This window comes from Ziziphus jujuba, chromosome 5, assembly GCF_031755915.1.
Source record: "Ziziphus jujuba cultivar Dongzao chromosome 5, ASM3175591v1".
NCBI classification, from domain to species: domain Eukaryota; kingdom Viridiplantae; phylum Streptophyta; class Magnoliopsida; order Rosales; family Rhamnaceae; genus Ziziphus; species Ziziphus jujuba.
The window spans coordinates 12,274,333-12,298,112 of NC_083383.1; the positions used below are offsets into that span (position 1 = coordinate 12,274,333).

The following is a 23,780-nucleotide window of genomic DNA, read 5'->3' on the forward strand; positions in this document are numbered from 1 at the left end:
TTCTTTGAATAATTCATCTTATTTATAAACTATCAAATTTTTTTTTTCATTATTCAAATTTATATTTTCATAAATACAAATAAAAATGCTCTATGATTATTACAACTATGTGCTTTGTCTATTATGGTACTGCTTGATGGGCCAATTTTGTCAACATGTTAGCAGAAACATCTGTGTCGAACTAGAATTTATAATTTTTTTTTGGACATAATACATATACATACATTAAGCTACTAAAATATTAAATAGTATATAAAATTGAAAATTGTAAAGGATATATATATATATATATATATATATATTTTTTTTTTTTGGGGAATGAACAAATCCTGCAATTTCTTTATATGAAAAATGGAGCAGTGCACCCACGTGTCTCATTCAGGCTACACTTTCTCGCTTCAACTTCGAACTCACACCACACCATGTCAATTTCATAAAATGTTTTATAAATATCAAAATCCGTTTTTTTAATGAAATTTTAAAACACAAAAATTTGATAAAATAATTTAGAAAACCTTTCCCTTTCGTAACAAAGCTGGCTTGGGCAAAGACGCTATAAAATCTCAGTCGTTGAATAAAATTATTTTTCAAAATCAAATAAACCCTGAAACTATTTTTTTATTTATTTTTGCGCGCAAAATTTAAAACCTTATAGATAAAATTGCGCGTTTCCTGAAGCAACTCTCTAGTAATTATTCAATTGCTGCCGTATGAATTCTGATTCGAACTGATAAAAAGTAATTAATTGGAGAATCAGAATTTCGAATCTCCGAGAGTGGTTTGGTTTTTCGGATTAGGGCTCGTTATCTGGTAAATTTTCTAAATTAAATTTGTATTGTTTTGTTTTCTTCTTTGTTTGGATTAGTAGCTGTTCAATTTAATTTAATTTAATTTATTATTATTATCATTGTTATTGTTTTTTAGGTTTTGATGCCTAAGACAGTAAATTTTGAAATACACTGTTTTTTTGAGTTTTTATTTTATCATTTTTAGAATCGTGAAAGATTTTGATATTCGATTTCTGACACTTTCTCAGGAGCCAAACGGATAGATGATTTTGTTTTGTATTTGAAAGGATACTGCAAATTTTTTGGAGGGTTGTTGTTGTTTGATGTGAAGTCAGATGATGATGAGCAGGAAAACCAGTAATTGCGCTATTTGCGAGAATTCAAACCTCGCTTCTATTTGCGCCGGGTGTGTCAATTACAGGTATCTATCTCCAAATTTAAGTGCCTTTTGGTGTTATCTTGATTTGAACTGTGCTTATAATATACATAGCAATGATTTTATCTCTTTGTTTTTGCCCAGGTTGTCTGATCACTACAATACTTTAAAAGCATTAAAGAGCCATCGGGATTCCTTGTACTTAAGATTGAGTGAAGTGCTTGTTGCTAAGGTTTGATTTATGCTTTATGAAGTCTTAGTTGTCCTTGATGTGTTTTTCTTGAGTGCCAATGAGCTTATAATAGATGGCGTTTCGAGAAAGAATGGTGCTAATCTAAGTCTGCTAAAATATATTTTTTTTATGACTGGGGAGCAATGGATTAATCTTTTATCATAAAGATGATATTTACACTCTGCGTATAAGTTTGAGAATGGATTTGAGTTTTCAATGGTACAATATTGAAGTTTTAAAGTTCCTTAATAGGTTGCCTGTGTAAAGTGCCATTCCACATGAAATATATTAAGAATTACTTCGTCATCACCTGTTGAGTATCAATAGACGAGTTTTTTTTTTTTTCATTCTTTGTTACCTTTATCATTTCAACTTCTCCCTTGCTATAACAATTTAAACCATCCCCTCCCCCTTTTCTTTTTTCAAAATGCTAATTGGAAAAGTGTACTGCCTTAAACTACCACTAGAAAAAAGGACTATTTCTTGATCTGGACAAGAAGTGGAGGATCCAAACACTCCTTTATTGAAAATATAAATGAATGCAGTAATTTCGCAAGAATCTCAAGGAAGGACTTTGATTGTCTTGCAAACTGAGAAGCAGCAATGCTGTTTATAGATTTTATTGAGGTGATTGGGTTAGGTTATCTAGGTTCTGCTTAAAAGGTTTCAGTTTGCAGTATATTCTAAGATAGCAAAAATATTCAAAGTAGGATTAACTTTTGTCATCATCCATCTGTTAAGAATATATGGGATAATGAAAATTTTGCTTCATTTCTTTTAACCAATTTTCCTTCATGCCATTATTTTTGTATTGTTTGGCTTGCTTATCTTGGTTTGTTTAAAATATTGTTTTATTCATATTAATATAATGTAAAGTAGAGTCGAAGTTCTTTTTCTTTGGTTTAGGTAGAGTTGAATTACCACTTCTCCTAAAAGCTTAAACTAATAGGATGTGAGCTTTCATTTTTTCTTATATTTTTCTTTAACATTCCCCTTCACATGTAGGCCTGCCTCTTTTGGACCTTTTTTTTTTGAGTCCTTATATGTGTTTTTAATTTTCTTGGGTGGAGTTGTTGAATTTTGAGCACAGAACCTCTTAGATCACTGGCTCTGATACCTAGTTGAATTACCACTTCTCTCAAAAGCTTGAGCTAATGGAATTTGGGCTTTCATTGTTTTTATATTTTTCTCTAACTGGCAGTAGGAATGATACAGTATAATTTCTATCCTTTCTATTGCTATTGTCCAAATTTCATTCTTCAGGGGAAGGCAGATGATCAACGTAGTTGGAGAGTGTTTCAAAATGAAAAGCTTGCAAGGTTAAGGGAGAAGCTTCGCCATAATAAAGAAGAGCTTGTGAAAGGTTGGCTGCTCATCAATGATCAAATGCAAGTTAGGTTGAAATTTGTTCTTTTTCACTCTAGTAAAACTTGAAAGACCTATTGATACTTTTACAGGGAAGGCTAGGATTCAGAAGACCTCCTACGATCTAAAAGTCAAATATGCATTGCTTGAATCAGCCATTTCTACGGTATGGTGAAATTCTGTTTTGTGTTTTTTGTTTCTTTGTCTTCTTCATGGGGTTCATGCTTTATGCGAGATGAAGAGGTTAACATCATGAGTTTTTGGATGTCTTATGCATCAATTTCCTGTTTGCAGTTGGAAAAGAATCGTGGGGAACAACTGGAAAAGTTCTACCCTAACTTTAATTACACTCAGGGCTTAGGGCTTGTAAGGATTACTCATAACCTTCCTTTGTGCAATGTCATTTAAAGAATTTTCCTGGTGAAAAATGCTTAATACTAATAATCAAAATTTTTAAGAATTTATGTCTATAACTTGATCTGCTTTTTATTAATCTTTCATCATATCATGTTGTGACATTTATATCCTCCACCATATAGTTGCTCTAATTTTCTGCGTTAATGTTGTTGATTATCCCAACACAGAATTTAATGCTCAATAAATTTTCTGAAATGCAGATGGCAATTACCTCTGAACGTCTTCATAAGCAGTCTGTCGTTATAAAAAAAATATGTAAATTGTTCCCCCAACGCAAGGTAAGTACTTCAAAATGTTCATTTGTTACTTTTGAACATTACAAGTGCTGTTGAGTCTGATAACCATCAGACATTTCTCTGAATCTTTTTATTAAGATATCCTGTCATCCCTCGCCCCTTCTTTGTCCTAATTCTCAGTTTCAGTGCTTTTTTTGTGGAAGATTTATTGGTTGATATTGCACTTAAGATACCTTAATACAGTTTATATGAGGGTAAAGGGACAGGCTTTAGATCTAATCCATTACTTCAGTTTCTGTTCAAAATGCAGAAGTATGAGACCAAGTAAAAAGCAAGGGATATGGCCTGAAGGCAGAACACCTAAGCCTTTGGCAATTTTAGAAATTGACAAATGTTAATTAACCTGGTTATGAAAGTAATTTACACATTTTGTGGATCATTGCAAGTCTAGGCATATTAACTAGTTAACATCTCACTGCAACTTGGACAGAATGAAGACTGTTAATGTGATTTTGTTGAACATGGTTTCAGATTAACCACTTGTAGAATCCTCACAAATATCAAAATTTCATTGTAAGCAAAAACTGTTATGTGACGATAGGAAAGTAGATTAAAGAAGTGCTTATTTCGAAATTACAATTAGCTATATTAAAATATTATCATGTTATAAAAGAAACTTGTCTCAGTTTCTAAGATTAAATGGTAAATAATGGGATATAAGAGGCATGGAGTTCAGCAATTGAAATGTGAAGTGTAGAGTCTCATGCCAGACACGTAGAATATATCTGAAGGTGTATTCTTTGCCAGGCTTAGTACTTGGTACAATCGTTGCTTGATTTGTTAAGGTTCAAGATTTGCCTTGTCGTTGAGTCCTGCCTAGTGAGCCTTGTAGATCCCTTTCCATGTTCTTCCACAACGTCTACATGAGAAATTTTGTCAAGGGTCACGAAAAATATGCTATTTTGTCTATTTTGTAGAGCCTTTTGTGATATTAACGAGCACTAGTTAGAAGTACCAAGGCATTAAGGAAATTTATGAGGGGACTGTTACATAATATAAGAAAAATTATTAGAATCCAGTTTCATGCAGTTAAACTTTGAGAAAAAGAAAAGGATGTGATTAAGAATAATAGCAGAGGAGTAGTAACATCTGATTCTAGTTCTAATTCTATAGCTTTCTTAGAAAAGCATGTTTTATTTTTTTATTTTTTTTTATTTTTAATAACAACAATATATTCATTGTTCCATCTTTTGTCCAAAGTGATATAAATTCTAGAAAGTTAGTCTTGCTATGAACAAACATTATTGTATTTGCCATCTTTCACCTGCTTTATTTAAAATGTAGACATCAAAAAGAATATGATTAACAAATGAACCTGAATCTTAGATTGTAACTGTCTTCTAGGATTTGTATCACACTGACCTCTTTACATGCTGGTTTGTTTACTCAACTCTAAAGATGTGCATTCTTTGTTTTAGGTTATTACAGAAGGAGAGAGAAAAGATGGGTCTAATGGTCAATATGATCAAATTTGCAATGCACGCTTACCAAGAGGACTCGATCCACACTCTGTTCCATCAGAAGAGCTTGCTGCCTCTTTGGGGTATTCTAACTCTCTATAAGCCTATGTATCCATATCACATTGCTAGAAAATTATGGTTATATCATACTGCTGAGATTTACCAATATATTATTGAATGGTAGTATTTTACTGCGCTTCAGGCTATTTCTTTTGCATTCTGAAAATGAAGTTAGGCTCAGTGTTATCATGTGCAGTTTATCGTAATTTGGAGTGGGTGTACCTGTTTTTTAACTAACTAGTGATGCCTATGGTTGGAGAACAGGTACATGGTGCAACTCCTAAATCTTGTTGTTCAGAACTTGGCTGCTCCAGCACTTCATAACTCTGGTTTTGCGGTAAGCACAGTTTCATGCTCCATGTAATGCTTAAAGTTTCAATTGAATGCCATGATTTAAGCATATTAGATTCTATATCTATACAAAACATGAAGTTTTATGGTGTGGCAAAATTAAGGGATTTCGAAATGCTAATCCTGAGTGATATTTTCATTTGCATAAAGCTGTTTTATAATTATTGATGAAAAGTAACATGTTACAACCTTTTTTTTTTCTTTTTTTTTTAATTTTATTATGTATTTTTCAGTTTTTCTAAAATGGTTATAATCAAAATTATTTCATTGATTTTTATACTTATATAGGTTACGAGTAAAATGAATCTTACTCATATGCTATGTTTATCATTCATCTTCTAGGTTTGTTGGATATTTACAAATTAAATGTAGTGCATAAAATACACATTTATGTTTCCTATTCTAGCCACGTTAAGAATATTTTTCCTTCTATATTGTTTATATGGAAGAATCTGCCTTTTTCCCATTATAAATATCTCTTTTCTGCCAATGTACCTTCAAGATGGACATTCTCCAATACCTATTAGATGTATGTAACTTTCTAAGGCATCCATATTTTTCTGGACATTTGGAGCTTCACTAAGATTATTGAATAAGATTTTCATTCTGCATTTGTGGATTCTTTTATTTATACATGTTGTATTTTTGTAATCCTGCTTTAGGGCTCTTGCTCACGAATATGGCAAAGAGATTCTTATTGGGATGCACGTCCTTCTTCTCGAAGGTAATTGGCCCGAAGTAATATGTAACATTGTTGTTTTATTTAATTTTTTTTTTTTTTTTTAGTTACTGAATTTTGTGTCATGCAGCAATGAGTATCCCTTGTTTGTGGTTACCGCCCCTTTTTTTTTTTTTGATTACTGAATTTTGTATCGTGCAGCAATGAGTATCCCTTGTTTATACCGCGCCTAAATTATTGCACCAATAGTGGGGAAAATTCATGGTCAGATAGAAGCTCAAGTAATTTTGGTGTTGCTTCTATAGAATCAGAGAGGAAGCCTCGCCTGGATTCTTCTGGAAGCAGTAGCTTTAATTACTCTTCTGCTTCTCCACATTCTGTTGAAACACACAAGGACTTGCAAAAAGGCATTTCACTTCTTAAGAAAAGTGTGGCGTGCATAACAGCATACTGCTACAACTCATTGTGTCTAGAAGTTCCTTCTGAGGCATCTACTTTTGAAGCATTTGCAAAATTATTGGCGACATTATCTTCATCCAAGGAAATTCGTTCTGTTTTCTCATTAAAAATGGCTTGTTCAAGGTACATGAGCTGCACAATTTTTTGTATATGTGAATATGCTCCATGTTTCATTTGATATCTGTGATGCTTATAATGCTAGAGTAACAGAATTGAGTTTTAAAGATTTTGGATAAAGATGATGTCTAATTCCTCTGTGAAATTTGCAATTAATACATGTTATCTATAGAATCTGAGTCTGGGCTCTGACTGAGTCAATTGTGTTGCTGCAAAATAACCAGCACATACTGAAAGACCTTAGGTGTCACATATATGCTAGAAATTTGGTTGCATATTGCTTGGTTGTGCAAGCTCTCCATTGATTGTTTGGCTTGATATAGCATCTTGTTTGCACTGCATGAACAAAGTTGATATAGCATATTATCCCAAGTCATTGGCATCATAACTGGAAGGGCCATCACAGAGGATGGTGAGACAATCTGACAATGTTATTCAAATAGAACACCAGATCCATCCTAAATCATCAGCCCCCTTTCACATGGGGAAGGATTTGATGCTATTTATTGTGATAATAGCTCCTAGCATCTCCACTGACTAGATTTTAACAAAATCCCAGCATTCCCCTTTATAGACAAATTAAGATATCCTGATGATCACTTGAGTCTTTTGACAAAATGAAATTGCCTTGAATTATACTTGAGCCTTGTCATACTTGAAAATTTTTTGGGGTTGGAAATTTCAAGTCCTAAAACCTGCTTGCAAACGTTGCTTTGCTTGAATCCCTTAGATTTCAGCCTTTGAAAACCTCCTTAAGAAATGATAACTGTCCTTGGGGCTAAAATTAGATTTGGCGTTGGGTAAATGTGGTCTAAGGTTAACGGGCCATTTCCCTTTTTCTTTTTTTAAAGAATCCTCAGTTTATGTTTCTAAAGTAAACTTTATTATTATTTTTATAATATTTAAAAATTGCTAATGATAGATGAGTATTGAATCGTGTTTTGTGCGGTATTGGAAGAATGATATATGTAACACAAATTCAAGCTAGAAGTTTCACCCCCTAGTTTCTCAAGTTTAATGTCGCAATCTGATGATTAGAATAGTTGCATTTCTGTGTCTTTTCTTGGAAAAATTCATAAAATTTCATGGACATTAGACAGTCATCAGGAATTTATCATTTTTTATACTCATATGCTAAATTCTTACTATGAAGCATGTGTTTATTAATTTATTTTTTAATTTTCAGGTCATTTAAGCAAGTTCAGCAGCTAAACAAATCTGTATGGGATGTGAATTCAACCATTTCATCAACCACTCTTCTAGAGAGTGCACATTCAATGACAACGGTATGAGTTTGCTTCAATTTAATTTAATTTAGCTCTTGAGTATTTCTGTTTCTATAAAATGAAAATGGCTTTTATTTCCAATGCAATTTCCCATATTGTGGTTTTTTGTTTTCCTGCAGTGGCTTTTAGAGGATTGCCTATTTTTACCAGAACCACCTTACAGCTTTCCCTTTTCTTTTAATTGTTTTCTTTTTCCTTTTAAAGAAAAAAAATTAAAATAAAATAATAACTGTATTTTCGGGACAAAAGGGGTTTGGGACATTCCAGCCATGGTAGTAAAATTTAATTCTCAGTTATTGATATATACTTATCACTGAACATTGTTGAATCAACATGATGGGGGACCAACAAGGTGATATTAGAAGATAATCGATTTGCAACGCCTTGCTCGTTGGTGCTCATACATGTAATGGAGGCCTAAAGTGTTTAGAATGTCTTATATAATTTTAGTACTTTGTTTGTGTTGCCCTTTGAGTAATTCAAGTCAGGATTCAGGAGTTAGTATTTGTGATTATACTGTCCGATTATATGTATAGATAGAGAAAGAGGAAACCTTTTGCATGCTAAGAATTTTTGCATGCAGGTGTTCCAAACTTGATTTCGCTTGTTTTATTTTGCTTTGCAGAGAAACCTCTCTGAAAATAACTTTCCTAATTCTGGTACGAGCTTCCTTTATGCAACAGAGTTATCCGATGTTGGAAAGAATGAATGCTTTATTGAAGGATGGGATCTTGTTGAGCATCCTACTTTTCCTCCACCACCATCACAATCGGAGGATATTGAACATTGGACCCGAGCCATGATCATTGATGCGAAAAAGAAATGATCTGGTGGTATAGCAGTTTTTCTACTTGATGTAAGTTACAATTTTATTTTATTTTATTTTATTTTTTTGAAGAATTAATTCTGAACAGGCTTCGAATTGTTCCTGTGTCAAGCACAAGTACCCTTTTGAAAATAGTGATCCTATAGTCTTTGTTAGGCATCCAAAGTTTTCATAGTATATCTTCATTATTTGTTTCTTAGAGTTTTTTTTTTTTTTTTTTGGGTGAATTTTTTTCTTGAGTTGCTCGTTGGGTTGAGGATTAATTCTTATTTGTTTTATGGTTAACAGGCTTGTGAATGAAAAAAACCTAAGGAGAAAAGACTAGTATCCATGGAGGATTAACTTTGTAAAATTCTTTAATATGTTTGGCCTTGACGTTTTCCTTGTAAATAGAGAGGGTTTTCTTTGGTTGTGTATATTTACTTGTAAATAAGGTGGTTTTTATTCCAAATTTCTTTCTCTGTAACAGGATTCGTAACTAGCTTAAAAACCTTTTAAATTTAATAAGAAAATGGGTTATTATCTATATTTTAATTAATATTATTTATTTTCCGCATATTGGAATTTGACTATTTGTCCAACCTCTTGGAATGATTTTTGTTTAATGGCCGTCTCTACTATGGTCTGAGAAGTTAGTGGGCCAGCTTGACAATGGGCTACAGCAGCTTGTGGACCGGCTCTTTTTGGGCCTAAGTGGCTCAGGGGCCCACACCAACATTCCCAAAAAAATAAATAATTAAATAAACTTTGTTCAATTGATTGCTTGATTATTCTATTGCTTAATTATAATTTTATCATTCTATTGATTCCTTGGTAGAAGAAAAGTTAATTTTATCTTAGATTGATTTTTTTAATCAATATTTTTATGATGACTTCGTTCCACGTTTATGTTTTTTTATTAGGATAAGTTTTGTGATAGATTTATTTCATCATTTAATTTAGGGGAGCAATATTTACACTTTCATTTTGTTTTTAATTGACTATTATTTTATTTATTTATTTATTTATTTTTCTTTGTAAAAACCGGTGGTTAGACACCCCAAACAAAAACAGTACCGTGAAACACTGCTAGGGCTAAAGAACCCAACGCAATCAGTAAACAACAATTCTATGAGACTACAACTTCCTTAGGAGGAAAATAAAAATGGCAGTTCTACTTATACTGAAAAAAAAAAAAAAAAACTTGTTAAACACACGACGGTTTTAATGATTTTTAAATATTTTAATAATACCAATAGATAAAATATCTTAACTAGCCTTAAAATAAATAAATAAATAAATAAATAAAATACACTACAATGTACAAATCTTGAACTTTTGATTTTATGTATCAGTTGCTTCATCTAGTTTTATAGTGTTTTCTCTAATCTTTCAGCCAAATCTCAACTTGATTTGTCTACCATAGATGTATTGTTATTTTGGATTCACTTTGGGAAGTGATATTTGAATGCCAAGTTTTAGATTTATGGGGAAAAAAATAATAATAAAAGAAATGAATATTTGAACACTTTTGGATGACTAATGAATGGAGATAATGAACGGCAAATGGTGAGGAGAGACAATTATGTCGAACAGCTAACAATTTTGGTTCCACACCCTTGAGGAGATAAGAAAGAGATGAAAAAAAAAAAAAAAAAAAGAAGAAGGGAGGTTGGGGGTGGTTTAGACAAATATCAAAACAATGATTTTTATTAAAAAACAACGGATCGTTTGTTGATTTTTTAGCCAAAAAATGGAAAATTTTTTGATTGGTTGGTTTTTTTTTTTTTTTTTTTAAATTTATGAAAAGGTCGGATTGTTTTTGAAAAATTAATTGTAGTGTATTTAGGATTAATTCGTTTTAAAGAAAATTATTAAAGATAAAATAAGTATAATATATTAACATAAATAGTAAAAATAAATTTTAATTTAAATATATATAGAATGTAACGTGTATAATAATTTTATAGTATGAATATAATTTGTCTAAATAAAAAACATATGAAACTCTAAAGGACGAGAATGACTGAAATTTTTATTGGCTAGTTTACCCTTTTCTAATTGACAAAAATCTTGCAACTGTGAAGTTATTTAATTGACATGACTTAAAAGATTTTAAACTCAACTTCTCTTTATTTAATTGAAATTAATATTATTTTATAGTAATTAAATCTTATCATATTGGATCCTCTCTATTTCCTCCAAAATCATATACCTCCAGAGTTCCTCACCAAATTTTGTATGTGGAAAAACCGGCAACCACACAAACAATCAAATCACAAGAACATGGAAGTATGCAATTACATTTCTAGAAGTTTTTAAATTATCTCTTATAAGACTTCTAGTATTTGATTTGACAAAAATTGCATGTTCATATTATCCCAGATAAAGAAAAAATAAAAAATAAAAACAGTCCAGCTCATTCAATGGATTGATTTGGACATAGTATACCTTTTTTTGATGAAAATTTGGACATATTATACTAGTCCAGCAAGATTGTTCTCTCTTTTATTTTACATTGTTGTGCAATTCTCTTAAATAAGATAAGATAATGTATAGTATCAAATGTAAGTAAAAACTATGAAAACTACTACTCAACTAATAATACAGCTTATCATCCAAAAAAACAAAAAAAAACAAAAAAAATGCTTATTGAAGCAACCTTCCATCAGCAACTTCAATATGTCCAATCCAAATTAATCTACAAACATAAAAAATACAAAAAAGCTTCATTAGTTCGTTGAATAAAGAAAAGATAATATGATTTATGACCAAGTTTCGTATAAAATAATTCCCACAAGGATTTCTTAAAGACAAAGTTATACATTTTTTTATTAATCCATAGTTATTATATGTGTGCAATTACACTTCAACCCTTCCATGTGGGAGGAGTGGACCTACGTAGCTAAGTTAATTAGTATTCTATTTGCAATTTTAAACTAATTATATACCATTCCATAAAAGTACAAAGCTACCATTGTCTTTTTGTTTTTCATTTTGAATTAGGGTTAGGTTTTCATCCCCCAAGGAGGAGCTTCCACTGCTATAGGGATAGGCTTGCAGGAAACCCTCCGGCAATTCTCCTACTCGCAATTTTTTTTTAACATAATTAAAAATTTAAAAAAATCCAAAAAAGTAACTGAGAAAATTAAAAAAATGACAACTGTATTAATTTTCTTTGGTATTGCAACTAAAAATTCTCTTTACAATTAAATAAACAAATTTAGTGACGATAGGGTTACTTCTACAAATATTCCGTTCATATATGTAAAGAGAAAAAGAATAAATTCCTTTCACAAAATTAATTGACCAGCACTCGAAGATGATTATCCAATTAAAAGCAAATAATTAACTAAAACTAAAAAAAGACAAATTATCATCTTAAAGGAATGTGATGGATAAAAAATTATGATTAATCTGTTATATATATATATATTATATGAATTCGGTATAATTAATAATTCATTTATAGAGTTTATTTATATTATTAATAGAACTAGTTTATTTATTAACTAATGTAATAGGATTTTTGGATATATATTTTTTATAATACTTCAATTGATTTAATCCAATTGATCTATTAAAGAAGATCAGTTTTATTTAAAAATCTTGTTTAACGTATTCATATTATTATTATTATTATTATATTATTAAATTATTATTTTGTTGTGAGTTAAAATAATTGGTAAATCATATAATTTACATGTGATTTCAATATTTAAAAGACTAAGGCTTTATCAATAGGACAAGTGGAAATATACACACCTCGTATTTTCCTTAGTGTTTTTGAAAGATTACTTCACATATATGTAAAAAAAAAGGTTAGAGAGCAATTTTGAAGGTTAATGGTTCTACAATTAATAAGTTAATATTGGAATTTAATTATGTGTGTAAGATCAACTTTATTTTTGTTTCAACATAAACTTGAACTGATTTGAAAATCTATATTTATAAAACATAATTATGAGCTAAATTTTCGTGTGCTGAAAATGAAATTAGTACGTCTAAGATGTATTTGTTTAAAAATAGACTGAATGTGGGTGTAATTTATCTTTATATCTTTATGAACTTTTTGACTGAAATTTTTCACAAATGATATTTATATTGTAGAAAAATTTCGAACTCCAAGTAGAAAATTAAGAGGGAATTAACCTTATCTGAATATACTTAGTCCATACAATATGCGCCTGAAATAAAAACCAGCCTAAAATAGTTGTTGCTCATAAGCGTTAAAAAGTCACTACAATGTTAAAAAGCAGCAATGCTGAATGGTTTCATATAACACTAAAAATTTTCCTTTAATCACTTCTTCCTCTTCTTAGGGGGCTGAAGGGCCTCTTCTTCATCCTCGTCCGCCTCATCCTCTGGCTCATCATCCGGATCCTCTTCTTCAACTCCTTCTTCATCCTGATCCTCACCATCATCGTCGTCGTCATCATCATTGTCATCATCATCTTCGTCCTCATGGTCATCACCCTCTTCATCTTCATCTTCTCCATTGTCACGATCCCCAGCTCCACCACTCTCTCCTCCTTCAGCTCCGCCGCCTTTACCATTGTTGTTGGTGTTGCTGTTTCCATTAGGATTGTTTCCGCTACCTCCTCCTCCTTCTCCTCCTCCTCCTTCGGAAGATAGCTCGTCTTCACCCTCTCCTCCTAAGCCACCATCCCCTTCATCGTCTTCGTCCCCATCTTCCCCACCATCAACCGCTTTCGACTGGCATTCCTTGTGATAGCAATCATCCCAATTTTTGACGATGGTAGCTTTTGTAACCCCAATAGAGTCCTGGAAAATTACCATTTTACAAAATAAATTCTTAAAGTTGAGGAAAGTAAACCGGGAAGCTAAGCTACATTTTGAATGTTGGGATAGCTTGGGTTCCAAAATACGTTGAATTAGAAAAAAGGACAGGCTTAGACAGTCTATATTAAGCAATGTAAAAGCAAGCTAGGCTTTAGCTTTTCTAATCATCAGCATACACATTATTGCTAGCTAGGCAGAGTTACTAAACCATAATAGAATGCTTAATTCCAGAGTCCATTTACCCAATTAAGAAGTTCCAAATAAAACATATATATCATAATCTATATTTATAGTAATCTGATATTTTAACAATAGGTAGGGTAGGTGAAAGACATTTTATTTTTGGGGTAAAAATAGGTAGGTGACAGACTAGTACCATTAAAGGCTCCAACAGGTGTCTATGTGAACTAAAATAGGTCTTCAAATTTGTTTTTTTTTTTTTTTTTTTTTTTTACCTCAAATTCCATATAGACTTTTGTACCATTTTTATCCGCAATTACACTTTTTTTTTTTTAGTCACAATCAAATCAATGATGATAATTCATAGCAAACGGAGACAACCTAATTAATGAAGCAGAGTTGTAATATTTTCTTCCACGGTGGAAGTCAAGATCTAGAGACCCAATTTTGACGAAAAGCTAGACCACGCTAAACTTGTTCTCATTTTTACTTTTTTCTCCTCCAAATTTTTATTTTTTTATTTTTATTTTTTTATATTTTCAAGTTTGATGAACAAGAGCTTGAAAAGGGCAAATATGTAACTTAACCATGAATTATAAATATCACAAACGGACCAAGTGTTAAGATCCAGCCTAAGCTAAGCAGACAAAACTGTTGCGAATTTACCACTCTATTTTTAGTAATGTCTTTTTCCACTTCCAACTTCCAAGGTTGCCCTCGAAAAATATTTTCTACCACAAACGACAAAAACGAATAGAATATTCCAATATTATTTTTCATCTCACTGTAATAATTTAAAAAAAAAAAATCAGATTTTATACGAAAACATTAAAAATCGAAAAGCAAAAATTTTTCCCAAGAAAAAAACAAATAAGGGATTTTTTAAAAAGCCTTGACTTTTAAAGATTTTCTTTTTATTTTTTTTTTATTTTTAAGTTTCTTCTTTGTTGTGGAAAAGCCAACACGGGGGGTATTATTATTTATTATCATTCAAAGTGGACCCACCGGAACTCAATCAATCTCACAACCACAACATCTATGTTCTATTTCAGTTCCGAGGAAATAATAAACAAATAAAATTTGGGATTTTTCTTTTTTTTTTTTGTGAATATAATCTCTAAAACAACAAAGAAAATCAAATTTTATGTTCTTATTTTTCTAATTTTTGGCATGAGTAAATGATTAAATTACATAAATAAAAAAAATTAATTTCCGAATAACCCATAAAAAAAAAAAAAGATGGTATGAAATAACTTTTTTTTTTTTTTAAAAAAAGACAAATAATAAAAGCTCACTTGGGGTGAGGAAATCAAAGCCGAAAACATAGCTGAGGTAAGAAGGGTAGCTAGAACATCCCCGGCGCATGATAGCAGCAAACCCAGGTTAACAGCCTTAACCTCCACCACACCATCCTTTTTGGTCTCCATTTGTACGGACTCTAATAAAACCTGTCAAAGTGTCAAACAGACATCATCATCATCCCACTCTACCGTCAGATCTATGCCCCCCAAACCCCCTCGACCGTTAGATCTGGTTGTAAAAGTACAAAAAATTTACACCCAAACATTTTTTTTAAAAAACGAAAAATTTCAATTAAAAAATCTCAGTATCAGACACAGTAGAAAATCGGAGAAAACTTTTTTAAAAAAAATTAAATAGCATACGTTTATGTTCTTTTTCCGTCAGATCTGAAAATAAAAATATACAACAACAAAAAAATAATAATAATAATAACAACGAAAAAAAATATAACGAAATTATTTACAGAATCCGGCACATTTATCTTTTCGAGAAACAAAAAAACAAAAAAAACAAAAAAAAACTGAAAACCAGCCACGAAGCGCGCGTGACTTGAAAATTTTCCGGGAAAACGACGAGGAGAAAATTAAAAAAAAAAAAAGGAAACAAGAAAGTTCGAGAATGACAGAGTGAGAAAGTTATCAGAAGCGAGAAACCAGAAAAAAAAATGGAATTCCAATTCTAACACAGAGAAAGAAAAGGAAGAAAACAAAGTTAAAGCAAAGCGAACCTGAAACTGAGCGAGCGAGTAAGAGCGTGCGCGCGCGAGAGAGAGAGAGAGAGAAAAAGCGAAGGTTTTGAAGATCTGAAAGGAGCGGAGGTGGTCTACTGCGACTGCGAGTGAGTATTGTAAAACTATTTTTTTTCTCTTTTTGGTTTCTTTGGTTTCAGAAAGCTTGCGTTAGAATCATTTTCATTCTCAACCGTCAGATTTTGATCTCACAGACGCAGAAGAACCACTTAGAGAGAACCTTTCAGGGTATGTACGAGAGAAAGAAAGAAAGAGAAAGAGAAGAGCGAGAGAAGAGCCTGCCCAGACCTGCCCGTGAAGTTAGAGTTAGGAGGCAAATTGGGCAGCTTGGGCAGTGACACGGCACCGAGTTTCGGCTGCCCGAGATAATTGTTAGAGAAGACTAAAGCGAGACTTTACTAACTCAAACCAGGATTTTTCAAAATTACCAATTTGTCCTTGCGCTCAGTTTGAAAATGGGAAAAGAATAAGGGAATATGTTCTTTTTTTTTTTAATTTTTAATAAATTATAATTTTATATATCACCTCATTTAAAAAAAAACTCGATTAATTATTCATTAAATTGTCCTTTGTGAAATCCCATTTTAGATTTTTTTATTATATGTATGTTCTTTTTAGGTTGATTTCATCCTTTGTTAAATTACCAAATTAGAGCTTTGAATCTTTTTTCACCCCTTCTTTAGTTTTTTAAGTTTAAAGAGCGGTCTGATGGTCAAAGGTAAGTTTTGGTATCCAAAATGTTTTTAATATTCCTAATTATATATATATTAAAACTAATATCGTTTACCAAAAACAATTAACACTAATATCATATCACTATTGAAAGACAAAAATAAAATCATATTACTTTTTTTAAAAAATAATGGATTTGGCTGAGACTATCTCCGAGGAGACAATAAAATATTGATATTTAGTTGGTTAAATTAACTATAATTTTCTGATTAAAAAAAATAATAATAAGAATTTTATATTTTGTCGGTTAAGTTAATATATATGTTATAATATTACAAAATATAACGAGTACTTGTTAGTAAAATGGTTATATTAAAAGGCAAAAGTTTTCAGAAGAGAGGTCGTCTAATTATTTTCCTACAAAACCATAGGTACTCCATCCCTTCTTTTGTAGAAAATTGAAAAATAATTTATATATATATATCATTATATTTTTAGAAATTTATATATATGTTTCATGTTAATGAAGTTTCTGACACAAGAAAGAATATATATATATATATATATATGTGTGGTGAATATAGCTAAGTACATCTTACTCATTTTGGTTGGTCTACGTTGCAAGTCAATATTTTATTTTGTTTATGATTGAAATCATTGTTAACGGTCCCATAAGGCTTTTCTCTTTCTTTCTTATTTTCTTCCTCTTCGATTTTTTATTTGTACTTTTATTTATTTGTTAATTTTTTCTGGGTAACGGCTGCTGGGTTGGACTTATTCGAACTAGCCATTGTAATTTTTATAACATTAAAACTTTTTTTTTTTTCAAATTACTACAACTTATGTATTTTAAATATTTTTAATACATATATTACTCAAGACGTTCAATATTATTTTGGACAATTCAATTAACAATAATTACAAGACATAACTTTTTTTAATGTCGTAAGTTCAATTGAATATGGAGCTAAAACCTAAACAGATGAAATTGATTATCATACTTTTAATATAGTGTTTATATTTTAGTTTAGGACTTTGTCAGTATCAAATCTTTTAACAATTTGCACACATATATATAATTATTTAGTTCTGGTGAGATGAAAATGTAAACTTAATTATTTTGAATTGTTAAATTACATGTCCCATCAAATATCTCACATAAATATATATAATTTAATTCAAGCAAAAAAAAATTAAATATATATAATTTAAAAGTTGTAAGTGATCAAACTCATTTATTTTTAATTTTTTAAATTGAAAATATTTTTACCAAAATGTCATTATGTGTGTGTATGTGTGTGTGTGTGTATATATATATATATATATATTTTAAAATTGATAGATTGTTTTGGTGAAATTACTTATTCTTCATAGAAAAAAGCAACTTTAGAATCACAATTAGAAAAAAAGAAAAGAAAAAGAAAGAAAATGGTAAGGAATATAATCCCAATCCTGTCTGCACTTATAAGTCTTTTAGAAAAAGCAGAGGAACCATGATACCTCATGAACTTGGAGAAAGTGTATTAAAAGTTCCAGAAGAATTTGTTCCATTCCCAGTTTTGACTACTTCATTTTGATTCTTTACACAACTCCACCACTACTACCAAGTATTTTGATGAATGTGTGTGTCAATACTTGATTTGTTAGAAGCTCACTAGAGACAACCCCCATTGATATTTTGCCACACATTTTATAGATAATGTTTTTAAAATAACTTTATCTTTATTAACTTGTTAGAGAGATTGCAAGCCATAATAGAACAAACAAACAAAACAAACAAAAACAAGGAATTTTCAATTTTGACCTTTTTGTATGCTTCCAAAAGACAGGGGGGAAAATTTTCCTCTTTATAGAGTTGTATATAAAAACTCTTTTATTGGGCAAGCAAAATCTTGTATTCATCGAACACAAGCATAACTGGCCCAGTTTTTAAGTCTTCGTGCCCAATCCATTCACCTAATCCAAACCAAACCAGTTGCATTAATGATTTTTATTATTAACTTTTTTTTTTTTTTTTGGTAAATGATTTTTATTATTAACTTTATTTCATATCTTTTTGGATGTGAATATAATTTTATTATTAAGTTCCTCGCTGCTTTCTAATAAAACTAAATAAACCAAAATTTCATATGAACTGTTAATTCATCAGTAATTCTGGATTCTTAATCTTATACCATTAGAAAATGACGACAAATTAATAGGAAAAAGTGCATCAAAGGTTTTGTTCATATACTCTTTTTTTTCTTTTTTTTCCCATCAATGTATCCAAATTTGTATTGTTTTCAGATTTGACAACTCGAACCTTACGAAAACAAAAACCTAACAAAATAAAATTCTTAAATTTACAATACATATAAATATATAGATATATAATTTTTTTCCCTTTTTTTTTTCTTTCCTTTCCTTTGCTATCTATTTTGTTATTTTATTAAACCATGAAAAATTGTTCCTTCATACTGAAAAAAAAAACCAAAAAAAAAAAGAAAAAAACCAATTCTCCATATGGAGGAGGTAAATTCAAAATTTTGGCAAATGATAAAATAAAATTGAATAAAGGAAAAGAATATGAACAGATGATAAATAAATTGAATAAATGAAACTAGCAAAGAATATATATATAAACATATGCTAGAAAGGAGCAGAGCTGGTTCGCCGCAGTTGGTATTTGGGCATCAGATTTTCATCCGAAGATAAGAATATCTCCACCTCCTGCAAACGAAAAGCCAAAAAATAAAACCACTAACATGCATAATATTATGACAAAATCTCACAATTTTCAGCTAAATATTCTCAAATTTAACCCCTTGATAAGAACAACAACATGATGTCTAACAGATATCTTAAACATCCATTTATTTTAATTTATGATTATTTTAAACAAATTAAACATAATTTTACACATCAAGTGTTTAATTCCACTTTCCAAATTACATATTGGACAAAAAGTATTCACCAGAAAGATGAAATGGGGTTTGCTAATTTGGAAGAAGAGTCAGTTACCAAACAAAAACTGAAGCTTCCTTTTAGCTGACATGCTTATATGTTGCCTAGCCATTCCTTTTTCTTGCTATATGAAACTTTAATCCTTAAAATTCAAAATCTCTACCAATCAATCAGCCACAGAGTTTAACTGCAATTTTGTCACAAACTGGGGGGAAAAAAAAAAAGGGGGAAAAAGAGGCAACTAGTAAGCGAACAAGTTGGTCCTACCCATTATACATATGTTTCCATTATACATTTTCAGATGTGACAACTGACAAGAACCTCAGGCTCACCGGTTGTAATCAAACTTCGCCCCCCCAGTCCCCCAAACAAATTAGTATTTCTATGCGCAAAAAATGCACTTGTAGACAAAATGCACATGTACATTCTACTGCCAATGTGTCTAGAAGCCACAAAAAAATAAAAATAAAAGAAAAAAAAATGAAAGACCACATATGTATGTTCTATAGAAGCTTTTTCTCTATTTACTACTGCATAATAAGGTTAAAATTTATGCATTACAAGCTTTGATAATGAATGTAGTAAAAAAAAGAACCAAGGAAAATAGAAAATTTCATTAGGAGTTGAGATATTGGTACCTTTTGCTTCTTGAGCCAGCTATTCAGTTTCCTCAAGCGAAAAACTTCATGCTCCAATTGATTGGTATAAGCCTTAAATTAGTTAAACAAGGAAAGAAAAAAAAAATGAATTAAAAAAAAGGCATACTAATTATGATCCCAGTTACATTTAAGACCATCTTTAAAAAAATGCAAAATAAGCACCAATTTAGACCTGCTTCCTCGCCCTTGATCTGGCAGCAGACTCACGGTTCTTGATCATCCTCTTCTGCCTTCTCTCGATTGTTTTCTCCATCACATCGTCCGAATGCTGACGCTTCTTCTCGGCTGCTGCAGCCTGAGAATCCAAAGACGTTGCTGCTGATAATGCTGATGTTGGCATTGACATTGACATAGCAACTTGGTTGTCCGAGTAACCAACATCCACAACCGAATTCGTATACACTGATTCAGAAACCGGAAAGCTCGAGTCCAGCATTGTCATCTGCTGCTGCTGAACTGCAGCAATTTGAAACTGCAGCCAATCAGTCTGTTGTGACACCACAACCATGGGATCGATTGCTGCCATGATCGGCTGAGAGTTGAGTGCACCATTTTTGGTTCCGAAATTAGCAACACTGGCACGAAGTAGAAAATCCTCTAGTGTAGTCTCACCAAGATTCAATTGCTGCTGCACCAACTGGTTGTTGTCCTCTGCATTGACATGTTCATGGTGAACAATCTCTTTCCAAACCTCATCGACGGTTTTCTTGCTCAATGCTCCATTGAGATTGAAATTACCTAAAAGGAATGAAGACGCGGGCAATGAAGACGAAGACGGGTTTTGAAGGAACTGCATCTCTTCAACTGATATCACATTCTTAAGCAACTCATCTAAATTCATACTGTTCAATGGCTTTCCTAAATTTCCAAGCTGGTTCTGGACCTCATCCAATGTGAGATTGTACAAAGAAGACCCTTGTCTTGCCAGTGGCAGAGCTTGTGGATCCTGTTCTTCTCCACTTGGAGGAGACATTATACTACTACTTCTATCATCCATTCCAAGAAATTTTTTTGCAATTAGGTTGTGTACATTTCTAAGGGATGGAAAAAATAAAATAAAACCCAAATGATATTTTACCAAACTAGCTACATGAAAATTTTAAGTCTTTTGAAATTCTATCACTTGCTTAAAATCAACCTAAGAAAACCAAAAAATGACAAAAAGAGAAGCTTGGAGAGGAAAAACAAAGCAAATAAGCATGTGGGCAAAGCTAGTAAAATAAACTTGGGGTTAGAGAGTGAAAAGTTAAAAAGAGCAAAAAGAGCAGGTCAAAAATACAAGTAATTTGGGAGCAAAACCTGAGCCGCCAGAAAGATCGAAGAACCGGTTAGAAAAAGTTAATAAAGAGATTTAGTTGAAGAGGATCCTATTTTCATTGTGAGAGAGATCTCATCTCAACAGCCACACCTGATTTCCATGCAACTTTTGTGGGATTACAGAGCAACTTCATGACCCATTAACCCCACTTTACCAACTAGCAAGAATATATACAAAAAAATAAATAAATAAAGGACTCTAATTCTCTCATTTCTAGAGGTTCTTGACCGTTATGACAGTTAATTTCTGGGTTCGGATTATTTTTTTATTTTTTTATTTTTCTCAGATTGATGACTGGGAAAATTGGGTTCTGATTCCCATCTTTTATACCGTGGCCCAAACCCCAAAATTTGATAATCTAAATATTTTCAGTATTAATTCTATAAATTATTTATTTAAAATTGGACGGATTGTTCAAAACACTTTTTTTTTTTTTGGCTCTGAGGATTGTTCAATTCTTTGTAGCTGACAAGGTTCACCTAGAGATATGATTTCATCTGATCACAAAAGTTAATCCATCTTTTCAAGAATTAGTTGAATTAAAAATAATGGAACCAAAGTTGCTTTAATTGAATTGGATTAGCCTCTCGGGGGAAAAAAAAAAAAAAAGATCAAATGGATTACAAGTTGAATCTAATTAATGATTTGGATTAGATTGGAAAACTTAGAAAATGATGAATAATAATAATTAAATAGGTTGAAATTTGATATAAGATACTGATTGGATTTCAACATAACATATATTAGAGCACCTTTAATAATTTATTTATTTATAAAAATCAGAAAAGACATACTTAAAGATGACAATTTTGACGAGGAGATAATATTGATATATCACTTGGTCACTGATGTCCCAATAGCCAAGTTTTTTGAGCTGTGAGAACATATATATATATATATATATATACACACACACACGCCCACACACACTTTATAAAATAACAAATAATAAAATAAATAAATAATTTAGGCTTTCTAGAGTTTTTTTTTCTCTCAATAGTCTAGGGCTCTATGATGATAAATCAATCCTTCAACTTGGGAATCATATATCTTTTCTACAATCATGTCTCAGGTTTCGTTGGTTATTACTTTTTAAATAATTAGACTGCGGAGTGGCAACTCTATTGGCCAGCTAGGACCTTTGCTTTTTTGTTTTTTCAAATTTTATTTTTTTGCTTTGCTTTTTGTTTTTGTAATCTCCAATTATGCCAAGACATCTCTGGCCTCATTTGCTTGCTGATTAATCCATTGAAAACGTAAGCTAATCTTCCACTTTTACCAAACTATATATATAAAACATAATACCAAAAAACGATATATATATAAAAACTATATAAATATACCTATTCATTGAAAACCACTTGGGAATCCAAGTGGGTTTCGCCACTTTAAACACTTTAGGCTACAGCCATCACATGCTAGCGACTGGAAATTATAGATTCCTTTGGCTTGTAAGAGTTTCAACTTCTCGCACCACATAAGATTCTTGCAGAATTAATTTGCATTTAGCATCTCTCTCTCTCTCTCTCTCTCTCTCTCTGTGTTTATATATAATGTATACTATGGTTTTATAATATATGTATGTATGTTCAATAGTAGGATATGTACACATGAATTGCATAGGAAGTGATTTGAAAAAGAAAAAAAAGGCTAACAGAATCAAACACGCATCATATGATGTTAATCCCTTAATCGAGCGACGATCTTCTTGTTATCCAAATATAATTGCTTATATATTATTTACATTTTAATTAATTAACTCTTCAAATTACCGCTTTTCCCTTTTTTTTTTTTTTTCCATTTTACCTTTCAATCCCAAAAGGATCACAATTTCTATTCCAAAATATTGCGATGCATATGATTAATATGATGTTTATCAAATTATTAATAAACTCCACGATTAGGATATCATATATTTGTATATTATATCATCTTTAAGAAAACATTTTGTTCATGTTGCCGATAAAGTAATTTATAAACAATTTAAAAATAAAAAGAAAGTCCAGCTTAATTTTATACTTAGAGGCGAGACCTTTAGTACGGTGATTCTTGAAGTTAACAAATCGTTTGGTTCTAATAAGTAAAGAAAATATGTACATATATATATATATATAGGAGTTATAAAATGTCGGAACATTTTTCAAACATAAAATGGAATGCCTTGATGGTAAGTGTAAAATATGTAATTTATATACATATCTATTTTATTTTATTAAATTAATTTTTAGCCGTAAAAATCATTGAACAACATTAATAATTTAGATATAAAATTTACAAATTGATTAAATATGAATTTAGTGATATATTAAAATTTTATCTAGAAAAAATAAATATTGATAAAATTCGATAATTGATAAATGTAATTTTAAATTTTTACTTTCAATAAAAATTTCATTTAAACATGACTAATACATATATAAAGTAAGTCTTTTTAGCAGCTCATTTTAGTAATTTTATATAAAAT

General features: G+C 30.9%; 3 protein-coding genes across 4 annotated transcripts; 1 reads left to right on the forward strand and 2 right to left on the reverse strand.

Annotated features, from left to right (window-relative positions):
- The first annotated feature begins 392 nt into the window (after window positions 1–392).
- On the forward strand, window positions 393–9,250 carry LOC107422711 (uncharacterized). Of its 2 annotated transcripts, XM_016032210.4 has the most exons (14): window positions 402–810; window positions 1,037–1,209; window positions 1,309–1,396; window positions 2,660–2,759; window positions 2,854–2,927; window positions 3,056–3,127; window positions 3,379–3,456; window positions 4,893–5,017; window positions 5,259–5,331; window positions 6,008–6,069; window positions 6,226–6,606; window positions 7,787–7,886; window positions 8,512–8,742; window positions 9,001–9,250. In XM_016032210.4, exons 2-13 carry the CDS (start codon window positions 1,124–1,126, stop codon window positions 8,710–8,712), a joined length of 1,440 nt encoding a protein of 479 aa, XP_015887696.2. In that variant the 5' UTR covers window positions 402–810; window positions 1,037–1,123; the 3' UTR covers window positions 8,713–8,742; window positions 9,001–9,250. The 2 variants fall into 2 exon arrangements, with proteins under 2 accessions (XP_060673347.1, XP_015887696.2); XM_060817364.1 differs by lacking the exons at window positions 8,512–8,742; window positions 9,001–9,250 and adding an exon at window positions 8,006–8,434 and having other exon boundaries at window positions 393–810.
- Window positions 9,251–12,820: 3,570 nt separating this feature from the next.
- On the reverse strand, window positions 12,821–16,090 carry LOC107422708 (uncharacterized). Its single transcript, XM_016032208.4, has 3 exons — window positions 15,704–16,090; window positions 14,970–15,122; window positions 12,821–13,476 (listed from the first exon to the last, which is right to left on the reverse strand). The coding sequence occupies exons 2-3, from the start codon at window positions 15,099–15,101 to the stop codon at window positions 12,994–12,996; spliced, it is 615 nt and encodes a 204-aa protein (XP_015887694.1). The 5' UTR covers window positions 15,102–15,122; window positions 15,704–16,090; the 3' UTR covers window positions 12,821–12,993.
- Window positions 16,091–18,912: 2,822 nt separating this feature from the next.
- On the reverse strand, window positions 18,913–21,507 carry LOC107422670 (ABSCISIC ACID-INSENSITIVE 5-like protein 2). The gene is made up of 3 exons (XM_016032146.4): window positions 20,171–21,507; window positions 19,978–20,049; window positions 18,913–19,105 (listed from the first exon to the last, which is right to left on the reverse strand). Exons 1-3 carry the CDS (start codon window positions 20,993–20,995, stop codon window positions 19,025–19,027), a joined length of 978 nt encoding a protein of 325 aa, XP_015887632.3. The 5' UTR covers window positions 20,996–21,507; the 3' UTR covers window positions 18,913–19,024.
- Between the last annotated feature and the right edge of the window lie 2,273 nt (window positions 21,508–23,780).